This window comes from Rattus norvegicus, chromosome 6, assembly GCF_021556685.1.
Source record: "Rattus norvegicus strain SHRSP/BbbUtx chromosome 6, alternate assembly SHRSP_T2T, whole genome shotgun sequence".
Taxonomy (NCBI): Eukaryota; Metazoa; Chordata; class Mammalia; order Rodentia; family Muridae; genus Rattus; species Rattus norvegicus.
The window spans coordinates 64,728,094-64,744,493 of NC_141539.1; the positions used below are offsets into that span (position 1 = coordinate 64,728,094).

At 37.5% G+C, this 16,400-nt stretch overlaps 2 protein-coding genes across 10 annotated transcripts in view; one reads left to right on the forward strand and one right to left on the reverse strand.

Moving 5' to 3' along the window:
- Positions 1-16,400, forward strand: part of Immp2l (inner mitochondrial membrane peptidase subunit 2) — a 906,807-nt gene that overhangs the window by 429,116 nt on the left and 461,291 nt on the right. The gene's annotated exons all lie outside the window — the stretch shown is intronic.
- The window catches only part of Lrrn3 (leucine rich repeat neuronal 3), a 30,843-nt gene continuing 14,479 nt past the window's right edge, over positions 37-16,400 (reverse strand). The window contains 1 exon segment of the mRNA NM_030856.2: positions 37-2,779. Within this exon segment, the coding sequence (NP_110483.2) occupies positions 301-2,424 (2,124 nt within the window). The 5' untranslated portion in view covers positions 2,425-2,779 and the 3' untranslated portion in view covers positions 37-300.

Below are 16,400 nucleotides of genomic sequence, written 5' to 3' on the forward strand. Positions count from 1 at the left end.
CAACTACTCTTCTATACTTAAAAAAAATACAGAAATGTTCACATTAACTGCAGTCCTGACAGAAAAGTTACATGAAAGGTCTAGAAAATGGAGTTGTTTTATTTGGTTGCCACAGTACCCTTTGAAGCCAGTCAATTAAAATGCCGAACTTTCACCTCTCTTTCCCTTGGTCAGGAGCAGCATTGGCGATGCTGAGTCTTCCTTTGAAAAAGTGACATTCCTCTGCCTATTTTTTGTTGTTGATTTTTAAGCACTGCCGCCATCTCCAGCTTTTCTTTGAAGGAGGTTTGGTTGGCTGTTTTAGGACATACTTGTCGGCACACCTATAGCAGTTGCTTTTACTTCCAACGATGCCGGTTTTTCTTTGCTGGACTCCCAGAGGTTGATTAGAGGAGGGTAAAGCTCACTGAATGCCAAGGTTGGCTTGTGACAGTGGTTCACAGTATAGCTGTGTTCACTCTCACAGTTCCCTTCTTGTGAGACACAGCCGAAAAGACACATTACACCAATGATCCCCAGAAGACCTCCAACGCAGGCCACAAATACTGTGTGACTCTTTCCATTTTCTTTTCCGTCATGCTCCAGACTTTTCGTGGTCACATTCACACATTGTTTTCTGCTTTTCTGATAGATGGTGGGAATATCAATACAAATTTTGTACTCAGTAGAAGGTTTCAGATGAGTAAGATTGTATACCTTGACATCAGATGGTATTCGAGCACTTTGGGCAGCCTGGGAGTCTTCAGTCTTAACAAAGGCTGTCCACTTAACACTGGATTTGAGAATTTTAGAGTTTGCTTTCCAAGACACCAGAACAGAATTGGCCCGGATATCTCTTATTTTAATATTCAATGACCCGTTGTTATCCTGAGGAACAAAACCTCCCACTTTGATCATAATAGACTTCAAGTCAGCACCGACTAGGTTAGTAGCTATGCAGGTGTACAACCCACCTTCCTTTGGGGTTATGCCTCTTATGTCTAGTGTGCCTTCAGAATGAACATAGAACTTCTCTCTCAGAGTGTTTGGCAATAGTCTTTTACCAGAAGGTGTGATCCAGTAGATTTCAGGCTGGGGTTCTGCAGTGGCTCTGCAGTGAAGCGACACATAGCTGTCAGCTTCTACATCCAGGATGGAAGGAAAGCTCTCAGGAGCTATAAGAGGGAGGCAGATTTCCATCATATCCCTGAAATGCACTTGTCGAACATTCTGGCCTTGGAATTCAGGTGGGTCCACACAGAACAGAGAATCTGGTTCCATAAACCGAATGTTGGTTTTGTTCATGCTAATCCAGCGGATTACACAGTCACACCGGATGGGATTGCTGTGTATGCTGATTTCCTTGAGGTTTGGCAAAGACTCTATGGTACCATGGTAGAGGGCACTGAGGGCGTTGCTGTTCAGCATGAGAGATTCTAGCTTTGGGAGTCTGAAAAATGCATTAGGGTGAATGTAAGACAACCTGGGGTTGTTAGTAGCTTCTATTTTTCTCAAATCTGGCAAGTTATCCACAGCGAGACTGTCAATGGAGACAAGTTCAGGCATATTGTTTATCCCCAACTCCTTCAAGTGTAGCATATTGCTAAAATCACCCCTTCGTATTCTGTTAATAGGGTTTTTATTTAGATCCAAAAACTTGAGGTTGACAGCTTTTTGAAGAGCAACCTGGGGTACCTTATTAAGCCTATTATCATAAAAAGAGATGCTTTCCAGGTTTTCCAGTCCAACCAAGGCATCATCTGGTACTTCTGTGAGGTTTATGCCAGCGATAACCAGGCTGCGGAGCTTGAGAAGAGGCTGAAAGTTCATGTCCTTGATTCTGAGGATGGGGTTGTCCCCGAGCATCAGAATCTCAAGATTAGGAAGAGCCTCAAACCACTTACTGTTGATCATCTGCAGTCTGTTTGAGTTGAGATGAAGTCGAAGAAGGTTATGTAGGCCAACGAAGGCTCCGGGAGAGATGGCAGACAGCAAGTTGTGATTGACGTAAAGCTCCTGCAAGTTACTCAGTCCATACAGACACTTTTCAGGCAGCTCCGTTAGCTTGTTTTCCTCTAGGTATACAGAAAGAAGCTGGGACATCTTTTGTACATTAATATTAGTGACCGAAGATAAATTGTTCTGAGATAAGTCCAGGCCAGTAAGGTTTACTGGAAAGTCTGTGGAATGTTCAATTCTTGCAATATTGTTAGTCTGCAGGAGCAAAATCTGTGTGTCTGCAGGCAATCTGGCCGGGAAGTTTAAAAGCCCTAAATCATTACAGTCCACTGTCGATGCTTCCATATAGATGGATCTGGGAGTGAACCAAGGCCTGATCTCACATGTACATAACTGGGGGCAATCCACTTTTTTATCTCCGGCTTGTACGAGTGCGGTGATAGCCAGGCCAAGTAGCACGTGGATTTGGAGTGGTGCGTCCTTCATCTTAGCTTTTGTCTTCAGAAATGTAGCAGGCCCTTGAGGATTCCAGTCACCGCCAGTTAAGTTCAGTAGGAGCTGACTGATGAAGGGAGTGTTCGCATTTGTTAAATGATGAATGCCACAAGACTGCAGGACTTTGCTTCATGGAAATACTTGTGAGTGCCACACATGTATTTTCCAAAACTTGCATGCATCGTGGAGAAGAGATGCCTGCTGTCTCCTCAGCGATCGGGTATCGATGGACTCTTTGAAGATGGTGTATGTATAGATGGTCGCAGGATATGGAGCAATTCATTTAGCGTTAAGTCTGTGATTCAGATCCCATGCTTGTCCAGTACTTGCAGATAGAGGCATTATTCTAAGTGCAATTAAAGGGAGAGAAAAATTAGTTCAAGAGGAAAATTCGTAATTAATGTTACTAGATATAATTATCTCACATATGTAAATATTGCTAGAGTTTACCGTTGTTTCAGTACATTTTGATGACTTTGTCCTCACTCTTGGCTCAGATATTAGGTAGATCAAGAAATTGAATCTTTAGAGGACTGAAGTTTCATTCAGTATGATAAATATCCTTCCAGAATTTTTCAGTTGTTTCAATTTCTTTACATCTCTACCTTTTCTTTATTTTTCTCTGTCTTTATGGACTATAGTGAAAGATAAAAGACAGCAGCTTTGAGGACATGCTAGGTTTTGATGTATGGCCTAAACAGATCAAACCGTTTGATTATAACCAAATAATGAGCCTATGGCTAGCTACTCCTACCCCTTATAGCCAGCACTTGGGAGCACAATTGGTCCTGATTGCTGAATGAGCTAAGTAGTGATATTTAGTGCAATTCCTTATTTTTATTCCTGCTTCTCTGTAGTCTGTATAAAATGATTTGAGAGTTTCAAAAATTGGAGGCTAATCAACCTTGCTGTAAATACACTTGTATAAAATTAACTTAAGATGAAGATTCGATTGTTTATCATCGAGAATAATTTACATCCCATCAGTAACTAGCAATAAAAACAACTGTCTGATATCACTAAAGTGGATATTACTTCTTTAAATGGACACTGGCGTTTTTTTTTTATTGTCACAAGAAATGAGAAGTTCCAAAGCATATTACAGTTTGTTTAAAGGACACAGTACTGGTAGGGCTATGCTTCAGCCAGGCAGATTGCTGGTGAGCTGCCTCTCATCTCTTCACATGGTTTGGAAAGTCAGGCAGTGTGGCTAGACCCTTCATATTGGGCTTATCGCCTCTCACGATTGATGGTTACAATGGCATAATTGGATGAAGATATGGTCAACACTTTAGCAATACACGTAACTATCCACATCAATGGCGTGTGTTCTCATAAAGAGGTAGAAATATTGTTTTAAAATAAAGAAATTTATTTCTAAGAATTTATGAATCACTTATAGTTTACATTTACAGCGATCTTGTCTCTTACCCTTAACACTCAGAAATGTGATTTTTATCTGATATCGGGTCATGATTTTTTTTTTCAGTTAACTATTAACTTGCCTTGAGTCAAAGGCATCTGAATTTTTTTCACCTTCCAAGCCTGTGTCCTCTGGGAAGCCTACCTTTCATATAACTTCTCCCTCTTGCTTCCGAGAATTTTGTGCTTCCAGTCACACCTCCTTGAGAAAAAGAGCTTTGCTTGTCTTTTGATCTCTAGCTCCTGACCTTGGTAACTGGAATGTAGCACAAACTCAAGAGATGTTTGAGTATAGCAGTGGATGAAGGTAGGGAAATGTACACTTCCATAATCTTGCATACAATGAAAGCAATCCAATTCGTTCATTTTTAAACATCAGTAAATTAACTGCTCATATTTATATTTATTTAGCTACATACATAAAGTCTATAGTAACTATATTTCTACATAAGATTGGAGGATTGATTCTGAGGATAACACAAAGGAATGTTAGACTCTAAAAATCAATCTTCAGCCATGGTGGTTCTCAACCTTCCTCATGTTGTGACCCTTAAATACAGTTCTTCATGTTTTGGTGACCCCTCAACCATAAAATTATTTTGTTGCTAACCAATAACTGTAATTTTGCTACTGTTTTGATTAATAGTGTAAACATCTGATATGCAGGGTCTCTGATATGTAATTTCCAAAGGGGTCATGGCCCATAAGTTGAGAACCTCTGCTCTACTGTATCTGTGGTTGACTCATTTGTAATTTAGTGAGATTTATTAAGCAAATTCTATGTTTTAGTTGTTGGTTTCATAAACAGTAGAGAAAAAGGTGAGTTGGATGTTATCACTTCCTATAGTGAACTTCAGTGAGGAAGTCAAAACATTAGTAAATACATTACTAAATACAAGTTAAAGTACATGCAAGCAAGAGGCCAGAGAGAAGACCAGCGTGGAACCCATTACCTCCTCTTATATCCAAGATGAAGGAAAGGCCTAGGTAGAAAGTACAAAACACACTTCTGTATGTTTTCATTAATCACTCAGATGAGGGAGATGTGACTTCTGCCAGTTACAGTCAACTGGTTATATCTATATCTATATCTATATCCTTATCTATATCTATATTCTTATCTACATCTAATCTATATGCTTTCACCAGCTGTGTGAAGGGGAGCCTATGTCTTACAAGTTAACCTGACAATGAATTATTAAATTACATGGTTAATAGAAGAATGCAAATTTTTATTTGGAAATTATCTTGATGGGCATCTTTGAACATTTATGTTCATGTTTAATTAGACTATTATTCTGATTCCACTTCATCAGTTGCATAGCCATAGCTTTGAGACATGAGTTGAGCTAAGTTTATCCAGAAGACTTTCAAATCCAAGAGTTCTCACAGTGGTATACAATGTGAAGATGCATTAGAGCTGGTATCTGGGAGGGCGGAAAGCACAGCAGACTAGAATATTGACTTTGTCTTGTGTCCCCACGAAATTGCTTTAATGCTTTCACTAGCTGCTATCAGCACAGGCTGTGTGCACAGTCCTAAGGCAGAAGCAGTCTTACTTCTTAGTGCTTAACCGCCTCCACGTCTTCTTCTTAGCACTTGTTTATGTTGCCCATGGCCTTGCGAGACAGTGTAGTGAGATGTTTAGCCTGTACTTGTAACGAACAGGACCTGAAACCTTACAATATTATAATCCCTCCTGCTTAAGGCCTCTCCTCTCTAAGAACATTTGCCTAATAAACAACAGGGTACGATTTGGACACAGTTTCCCCCACTCTTGTGTTCACCTCTTTCTAGAAGGTCACCCTGCTGACATGAGTAGAAATGAGGCAATTTTAACAAACATTTAGTACAGTGGATTTTTTTTCTTAGACTTATTTATAAACTATCATCTTCAGATTGTGAGGTTTACAAAATTCATTTTGCCCAAACAAGTTATGAGGAAGGTGTGACTCACATGTAAGCTCACTTGGGGCTAGTATACAAAGCAGAAGTATCATGTTATTACAAGAAATGTGACTGAAAGAGAGATGACAGCTCCTCACTCTACAGTACAGCAAGCGCCATTGCTCCATTAGAAAAACAGACTTGGAGGTTTTCAGGGCCCCAGTGGAAGGATCTCAGGAGCAAAGGCATATTTCCGTCAATTTACATAAAGTTCAAGCAACCAACTTGTTAATTTTTTTTGAACCTTCAAAAGATGTAGCTCCTCTTATTTGTATTTTTCCCACATACTCAAACTGTATGTTTCCTATATTTTTGTGTAAGAATGAAGTTTACATAAGTTATCACCTTATGTATAAATAAGTCATGTATCTGTAATTTCCTTACAAATCCAGGTTCAGAGGCTGCAAAGTCAGACTAGGGCTCTTGGTTATCACAGTCATGACAATGAAGGCTTCCTTGTCTGCAGCAGGACCCAGTCCTCCTGTAGAGGCTGAACCCGAGTAACCTGGTTCCTTGTATGACGCGAACCCAAGTGCCTCGGCTGGGAGCTTTTCCTTTCCTACTTCTCAACTGTGATCTTAATTGTCATTTACATTTCCTTAAGAGTTTAATGAAAATGAGATTATTAGTAATAAAGAGTACATATGTTATTAGATTATGAATAGCTATATACTTCTGATGACACTTTTTGCTAGACATTTAATGACTTGATTATTATTCTTCCTAGACCATAATATTATTATGATTAGGGTCATTGTTCAACTCAATTTATTTGATTATATTAATACATTTTATTGGTTGATTAGTACTCAGGTAATAATTTGCTGATTAATAACTTACAAGTGTGTCTTTCCATGGTTTGTACCGAGTCATAGCAAATCAAACAACGATTATCATAATTTAAAAAAAGTGATTCAAGTATTCAACAATAAAAAAATAATCAGGAGTAGATAAATGATGCACCATCACACTTTTAAAGCAACTTTCCTTCAGAAATTTCACCTTTCTCTACAAGGCATGTACTTGAACGTGAGAAACTTATTGCCACTTGAAAGCAAGAGAAGTTACAGTCATTTTAAACCAGCTATTTTTCAACCTATGCATTAGTTTCACCACTGAGGAAAAGCTTTTCCGCTAGTGCCCATTTGAAGATTTGTGCTATATAGTTGACTTTAAAAGAGTTTTCTTCCTTTTCCTATACATTTGTACAAGGAGTTTAAAAATAACCTATTGCACAACTAAAAATAAGTGGACCAGCTTAAATGCAGTTTAAGTAAATTTCTCAGAATTTCTAAAAACGTCCTCACCTCTCTCTTCCCAGGCCCCAGATTTCTAGCTGCTGTTCATAGGTTTTGATCACACGGAATAAAAGATAAAAACTCTTGAGGAAAATGTGAACTCGATCCAGGCAACTATACTTAAATAATGTCCTGTGCTCCATCATTTATCAAGGAGTTCAGACGTCAGGGAAAAATTCTGTATTTTGACTTGAAGCTTAAAGATTTTAGGAGTAGATATTATGAATTAACTGAATGCATAAAACATGCTTAATGTGCAGACAGAATTTCTCTCTTCCCCTCACACTGTGGTAATTTAGCAGCATACAGAAACCTTTACTAAGTGCAGTGTGGCTGGTAGGTGACTGAAGTTTTACTGTGATCAGGCATTAGGAACTCAGTGAGATCACTTTTGTTCTTTTCAGTCACTTTTGTTTGTTTTCATAGAGAACTATTTTAAAATGTCATTTTTTTTAAATTTAAAAACAACACGCTCATATATTAAAGCAAGATAAACTGAATTGAAAATTTTGGAAGTTCAGACAATGTTGAAATGCCATTAGAAATGGAAAACTATCTTAACCCAAGGTAGTTCTCAGGATGCTCTTATGTGATTGAATGTCCCTGACAATGAACGCATTGAGCCTTCTCCCTTTCTCCTATTTATCTGTCCACCCTTGAGTCAATATTCTCGGGTGCATACTATACCAGATAGTGTATTTTCATTTCATTGTATACACCACTTCCTTTCTAAAACTGAAAAAATTTAAGGTATATTTATTATAGTCTCTCAGCTACCCTAAGCCTTTTTTTTTGTGTGGCCTGAATCAAGTCCTTATTTTATTTTTAATTTAAGAAGCACTTGGACATGTGATATCTCTTCCCCTAATATATCTGTTCCTTTGTGCTCCCTGAATGTTTCTCTCAGCTTACTTAGTTTCTCCAATTGCCTCCCCATGCAGATTTTGCCAGCAGAAGAGCAACAGGCTTAAAATGCTTTATATGGAACACTGACAGCATGAAGTATCCCAATTTAGTTCACTAAAAGAAATCAATTTTAAGAATTCTCATATTTTTAATGCCTGTGGACACTCCGTCATGGCTGAGATTATACTTTTTAGTATATTTTTGATCATAATCAAATAGAAAATGGTTGCATATGGACTCTTTTCATGGAGGAATGCCTTGTGATCTCCCTAGTGGGGAGAGTGCTGTCCTGGCCCTTCTTTGTCTGTGTCTCATCATTGGCCAGTCACTGATTGATCACCTCATTGAGGTAGGCTGGAGACATGGAAAGTTGGCCGTTAGTAAGACCCTACATCTGCTTGCAAAGTTCTCAGTGGGTCGAGTCAATAAGGAGGACGCTGCACATTTGACGTGATTTACTATAAAGCCATGTGTAATGGTCTGCGTGTGTACTGAGGAAACAATGCTTAATTCGGTCGGTATAGCAGGAGTAAGTGAAATGTTACCGGGCTTTTATGCTGTTTACAATAGAACGTTCCTTTAGGATAGGGGAGAAACAGGTGGACAAGACAAATCTAAAAGTACTATCTTTTCAATGAAGCTTTACAATTCAGAAGCTTAAGAGCAAAGTGTCCCTTTGCTTGTACCTCATTATGTGTATTATAAAGGCTGAACCATGTGGAAGAGAAACATTTTGATACTTGACTCCAGGGGAAAAATTGGTGAAGATAGAAAATGGCTACATTAAAACCCAGATTCCCCCTTTCTTCTCTAACAATTTTGCTAAGTTCGTTTGTATAAAGATCTCTAAATCCATTTTCCTATTATCTGATTTTAGAATCCCTTGTTATAAAATTCAGCCTTCTAATTGAAGGTTTCATAACCTTAAAGAATTGTTGAGTTTTACTACACATATTCCAAAAAACAAACAAACAAGCAAACAAACAAACAAACAAACAAACAACAAACCTTTCTTTTTACTTTGGAAATATTTATTTTCTAGTCTTTCAAACCCAGTTAACTGAACTTGTGTATCACTTTTTAAGAAAGTGGACATTTCAAATATTTACAATAAAAATATTGACCTGTTCATTGAATAAGTTAAATAACTCTTGCTTTGCATAAATAAATATGGCACTGGTTTATAAAAGACTTGCTGACTATGGACAGAATACCCTTTCTCCTGTGCTACAAATCACTGACTCCTTTTAAGCTTAGAAACTGGATTACAGGATCTTTGAAATCTCTTCACATTCCAAGTTTATATTTGCATGATGCTATTCTGTGAATCAAAATGTTCTTCAGGTGTTTGATAATTGTCTAGGTGCTAACGCATTTATCTGAGTTTAACCTTGGATTTCTTTATTCTAACATGTTTGTGTTCAGTACTCTTACCTGGCATCATTAACAAGTTAGGATCAGTGCATTTTACTCATAATGGCCTTTAAAGGCTATCAAATTAGTTGTCTGTCATTATTCCAAATTAATTGTCTACTGTTATTAGTATTTCATTTCATGATTATGTCTACACAGTGATAAATGGAAAAGCGTATCACCTCACTCATCAAATGAAGGAGGCAAACAGCCTGTGTTTAGATGCCTTGATGTGAACATGACCATGGATACAGGTCTCTTCATTTTGCCTCCCAATGTTTATCAAATACTGAGATTCATTTCATGGCAAATTGTTACTGAAATATGACCATTCACCTGCCTGCATGTCTTCTCAGACAGATGTGTGGTCCATGAACAGGCTCACTGACTTGGGGGCTGTTGCTACTTTTAGTGGCTTCTCTTCTGATCCTAATACTTTATTCCAATGAAAACAGGTAGGTGCTGTGAAAAAAGGACAATAATGAGAAATCTGTCTGGTCCTTAGAGGTTATTTTGTTGTGCATTTCGACCACTCGGATTACTCTCTGAGCTTTAGTTTCATACAAAAAGTGTATTTCAATCTAAATTTTCACATTTCCACACAGATTGTTAATACTGTGTATATTCCAGAGCCTTCTTGAATTAAGAGTTGCCATTATGAAGAAGTCTGTTACTTAGGGCTACATATGGAGAGTGAGAGATACAGTCAAGGACTGTTATCGCTGGTGCTGTGATTTCTGTACCATCACAGTATTAGCATTATGAAAAGAATTCTTATGTATATTTATTTTTGCTCAACCAAGCACTTAATTACTATATTATATATGAAAATGATTTTTGAGCAGAATTATCAGAACACATGACATTCTAAGCCACAAACTTTCTTTTTGTGCTTGAATTTCTTCCATATACTTAGGAAGTCCAAAATTCACATCAGAACTATACTTTGTTTAGTATTATTTGAGAACTATTTGAGAATCTGTAAATATTGAGATCCCTTTTAAACTTCTCCTTTATTCTCCCCTTATTTAGCATTTATGAAGTCCTGAGTATATTTCTCCTTAGGGAAAGTATTCATTTGTGGGTTCTCCTTAACCTTGACTCATCTCAGACTAAAGTGTCATTATCCCATTTCTCGAATTGAGAGACAGAGATGAAATCTTGCTTGAGGTTGTAATTGAATCATAGATGTATTTGGAAGATGCTCTTTGTTAAATTACAAACACACACATCACAGAATATTATGAAAATATGGACATCTAAGAAGAAGACTTTATGACCCCTTTTGATTTTATTTGCATAATAACTACCTTCACATTCTATAATCATATGATTTTTTATACTAACTTTAAATCCATTCAAAATTATTTCAATTTAGTTCTTTGTGAAGGCATAATATATTTGAATAGTTTCTGAGGGGGCGTATGCTGAAATTTCATGATACTCTTAGATTCTCATCACATCTACTTATATCTTTAATATGTCTTTCAAGCTCTACCATAGCTCTACTATACCATAGTTTCTCTAGGGTCACAAGTAATCTTTAAAATGATTCTTAGGACCCTAACAAATTTTTGGAAGCTTTGAAATTATGTGTATTAAGAACTGAATCTCCGCCTCTAAGGAAGCAAGTGCTTACTTAATTACATATTTGACTTGGGATTATTTTAGCATATACAGATATAGATGTAGATATAGATATAGATAGATATGTATTTATATGTAATGTGTGTGTGTGATAAGAATGTGTACAGCTTTTCTGCTCCCGAAGTTTTAGTTTATCTTGATTTCCACTGTGAAAGGCTTCTGTTTTTCACAGTTTTGTTTTCTTTTTTTTTCTTTTTCTTTTTTTTTTTTTTTGGTTCTTTTTTTCGGAGCTGGGGACTGAACCCAGAGCCTTGCGCTTCCTAGGCAAGCGCTCTACGACTGAGCTAAATCCCCAACCCGAAAGGCTTCTGTTTTATTAGCTGTGACACAATAGGGGATAACCAAAAGATACCCTCAGATTTTTTTTCTCTTTGATAAACTCAGTTGGAAGAAACAAAAAGTCAGTAGCCCGTGAGGATGGGGAGAAACCCTCTGGGTAAGAGGCCAATCACATACTGTGGTCAGAGGAGGATTCCTGGTTAATTTGTGATTCTATTACAGATCTCTCAAGGCCAAGTTTTAAAGTTCTTTAACAGCAACCCAGAGTGTATGGGCCCTGGGATTTTCGGATTTTGTCCCAAATACAATAGAATTTTGACACTCATTACTTTTTCATTGCTCCTTCTTTAAATCATGGTCTCTCTTTCCTTAGTTGTTACTGTACTCTCTGCATCTCTGTCTTCCTGTCTGTCTCTCTGTCAACCTCTCTGACTGTCTCTTTATGTCTCTTTCTCTGTTTTTGTCTCTCACACAGAGACAAGCATACACACAGACATACACAGATGCACAGACACACAGATTCTCTCTCTCTCTCTCTCTCTCTCTCTCTCTCTCTCTCTCTCTCTCACACACACACACACACACACACACACACATACACACACACACACACACACACACACGGCTTGCTGAGGCCATTTAGTGTTGCTTATGGACACACTGATGTAAAGGGGCGGGACTCTCATGGAAGCCCCACCCATGGATGAACAATTATAGGTAGCTAAGTAATGCTGAGAGCAAGAGAAATCCCTTCTAAATGAGCCCTCTAATAGCTTTATAGTGCCAAGTGGTTATCATTGAAACCATATACTCATGGCTAAATAAAACAAAAACATATTATATTAGTGTTATTGCTGAACTTTGAGAATACAAACTATGTTTTGAAAGGCAGTCAAATAATAATCAGATATTGTGGTCAAATCCTTTCCTCAAATGATGTAGAGAGACTGCAAGACCTCATCGTCAGGTGATCAAGGTCATCCTCTGACTGATATGAGATCAGTGGTGGATAGAGCTTTTCTCTTTCTTAACCTAAGGCGGCAGGCCATACACATGTGCTCCATATCCTTAATTCTTTTTAATGAGCACGGAACAGTTTGTGTTTTAATTTAAAAATTGTGCCAAACTTCCCTCAGGCTCCATGGTTTTCCCATTATACTCTTGACAATTTGCTTAAAGCTGCTTTGCTGTATTTTTGTCCAGGGACTACAAACAGGATTTTAAAATAGAAAACACAAACTCAATTGGAGGCTTCAGAAAAACTTCCTGAATTACAGCTTTGAGTTGCAGAAGTAATCTCTTAAGCAACACACAGATGCAGCTGTCATGTCTCTGCGCATGTTTGTACATCTTCTGTGTGCATTGATTGTGACCCTAATACTTGCATTGGGATATCCTGATGTCAGATTGCCTCATACCTTTCAATGGGTTATCCCCTTGCCCTTTTTCTAACTTATGGTATTACTGACTGAACCCAAGTTCTTGCAAATGTTAAAAAAAGTAAAAGCTCTTTACCACTGCTTAAACCTTGAAGTTTACAAAGAGCAGAGTTAGTTTCTGATACTTTCTGTACCTATCGAAGTTTATTATTTATTTCTTATTACATTCATGGACATCAAACTCAAATCTTTCTTCCATGTTGGGTATGGTTGGACCATTCTTAAAAATCCATTTCTAAATCTTAATAGAGAAAGGTGTCTGTTAAAACCAGCCCATCCATTTGCATCCAGTTTACTGTGAAGCCTGGCTCTCGTCTTATGCATGGATCAAGGGGAAACTGGAAGACAAACCACCTTTGTAGAGGAATGTCTTAGAAATTTTCTTCAAATCATTTGGAATTTCACTTCCGAGCATCAATTTACATCAAAAAAGTTCTACACCATGCATCAGCAGCTTCAGTACAGGACTGCAGATGTTCTAACGAACTATTTGAATTTTACATTGGAATGATGGGAAGAAATTTTCCTTTCATCGTCATGTGACGTGACATCTCAAATCTTTTCAATTTGGTTCACTTAACTATTCTATTGCACTGTGACCACATATAATTCTTTATAAAGTACTGTTAATTCATTTGTAAAATTCTCCTATAATAGACAACTCATATTACTCAATGAAGAATTACTCAATAGGAGCTTCATATTGTGAAAATAGAGGGCCATTGGGATGGTTCACCAGGGAAGGCACTAGCCACCAAGCCTGATGACCTGAGTTTGATCCATGAGACATACATGGTGAAAAAAGAGACCTGAATCTCAGGAGTTGTTCTCTAACCACCATACATGTGCTCTAAGGCATGTGCCTAAACCCAAATATATGTATGTATGTATGTGTATTTTTATATATGAAATAGTCATCAGTCAGCAGTAAGTGCCTTTATCAACTGAGCCATCTTGCTGGCCCTTCGTTCTCTGTGTCTAGTATTTAACTGAAGTATTGTCTGGCATTGTGGCTCAATAGCTCAATTTAGTAAATGAGTAAATGAATGGATGAATGGGTGAATGAATACCATTTTTCCATAATTATACATTAGGATGAGAGACGTTTTTAAAACACTGCTCCTGACGGCAGCTGTACCTTTCTGATCTCACTCATACACTGTGAATGAGTGGGTTGCTGAATGAAGATAGGAACTTAGCAAACGAGACATCAGTATGCATGCATTTTATTTCAGGCCACTACAGCACTAGAGCCAAACCCACAGGAAAATACTATCGTGCAAGGAGATATAATTAAATTCAAAGTGTTGAAAAACAATCTCTAAAAGCCTCCAACACTGTCTCTACTATGTAAGGTCTTCATTAAGTACTCTGTGTGGAATCCAAAGGTAATAGCATTTATTGGTGCATCTTTTTCAATGAAGGTGAGGTCGTCAATTGTAAGTTATATGCATGGTAATAGCATAGTAATGGAGACATAAGGCATGCAGACTCTTAAATTGTGGCCTTTGTACTTTGATAACACAGAGAACCATGTAAATTGGGACATAATACACTCTTAATGACTTAAAGTGCTAAAATATTTTTACAAAATAATGGGAAGTGCTGTAGCAACAACAAAAGGTAATAACAACTACGAAGATAATTGAGTGTAAGGGATGAGTTCTCTCCAGAAGACTGGCTTGACATGGCTGGAGGCCAGACCTCGCTTATCCAGCAGATAGTGATCGAATGGAAAAGAACAGTTACACTGATGACCTGTGAAGCTGCATCTTTAGTGAAGCATTTCTTAGAGTAGAGAGGAATTGCAGGAAAGTGACATTTAAGACAGTGAACGTCAGAGAAGAAGAACACCCTGCTAATGAAATTACATAGACTTTGTGAAAGAAAAATTGTATGCAAGTTCAAATGCTCTCTCCTGTGAGTAGGATTATACAAATACTGTTGGTGTTTAATCAGCTGACACTGCACATAGGACATGCGTAAAGTGCACTTCAGAGTATGTGCTTTGTGTCCTAGGTGCTGAAATAGTCTCAACAGAATTGAAATTATTGTGATGAATCAGAGCTTTGTAACGGGCAGCTGAGTGTTTCAAATAAATCTTTGGGAGTTCATTATTATCCAACGAAATTATTGCTCACTAGATCTGAAATAACAAATCTGTGGCCTTGACATTTAATCAGAGCATGAAAACACGTTTATTGAATCTCGTATTTAAGATTATTGCTGCAGTAGCACCCCAATTAAAGCATGTGGATTTTAAAAATTCCATTCAGACACTAAATGTAAAATGCTTGTTATCCATGCATGGAATCTTTTATTTACTGCTTTATGTTTAGTTGCCTTTTCTCAAATATGCTTAGTTTGAGCATATTGTATAACACACACACACACACACACACACACACACACACACACACACACACCAAAAAAAAAAAACCTACCCAGTTTCTTTGTAAGAGATAAAGGAGCAAGAAGGTTGACATGTGAATACTCTTCTGAATGATCAGTTGAATGTAAACTATTTATAATAAACTATTGAAAGGGAGTTTGTACCTGTTACAGAGCATGCATGCATGCATACATGTATATATGTATGTATATATGTATATATACACATGTATATATACATACATATACATGTATGTAGATATATATGTATAATTATAAAGCAGTTTCACATAGTGGCATAGTTTCAATTATGAGACATCAAATAATGTGCCTCTTCAGACTCTGGCTTCTTAAGATATGTAGAAAGGGGAGGGAAAGGAAAAAAGGAAGAGAAGGAGAAGGAATAGAGTCCTTGCTTCTAGTCACCCTTCTTTTCACATTCTAGTGAGAGAAATTCCAAGTATTGTCTATTCATGAGCATCTGCAAATCACATTTCAGCTTAACTGTCTCTTCTCTGATTTAATAGAAACTTTGATTGTTTTCTAGGATTTACATCCAGAGTAATTGTTTTTGCATTTTAATATAGAAGGAAGTAGATTGAATAAATGCATAACATATTAGAAATGCTATTAAGCAAACGATTCAGTGTGGTACTATTGAATGAATGTTTTCTTTTACCCGTCTGAGCAAAACACAAATTTCTCCAATTATTTTTAAATTGATTGTTCTTTATTGTTGCCCAAGGAAAAGTGGGGGGAAATCCATTTGTGTGTTGAGTCCATTTTCTTTTGTCTGAAACAATGACCCAGCCCACAACAATCACCACATAATCCAGGTATCCATCTCTGCAGGTCTGTAAGTGCAATTTATAACTATACTCAGCATGTGAATTATTTTTCGCACCCACTTTAATTCCCGTTATTATAGCGTTATTTATAATGCCCAGGTGTCTTCTAGGACAGGTACTTTCGTCATCTTTGCCCTGCTGCATCTGTGACTGAAAATATGATCTCCCCAGCACTCCCACTGGGGAGTTATTGACGACCCCCACCGCAGCAGTGGTGGTGGAGAGAGAAGACACATCTCTGCTTGACACACTAGCATCTGAAGAGGTCAAAAAAAGTTGTTGGAAATATAGGGCCACATGTGGTAGTGGAGGCCTGCAATCTCAGCTCTTGGAAGCCAAGTGGAGAGGATCTTTTTGGGGTTTTATAACAAGATCTT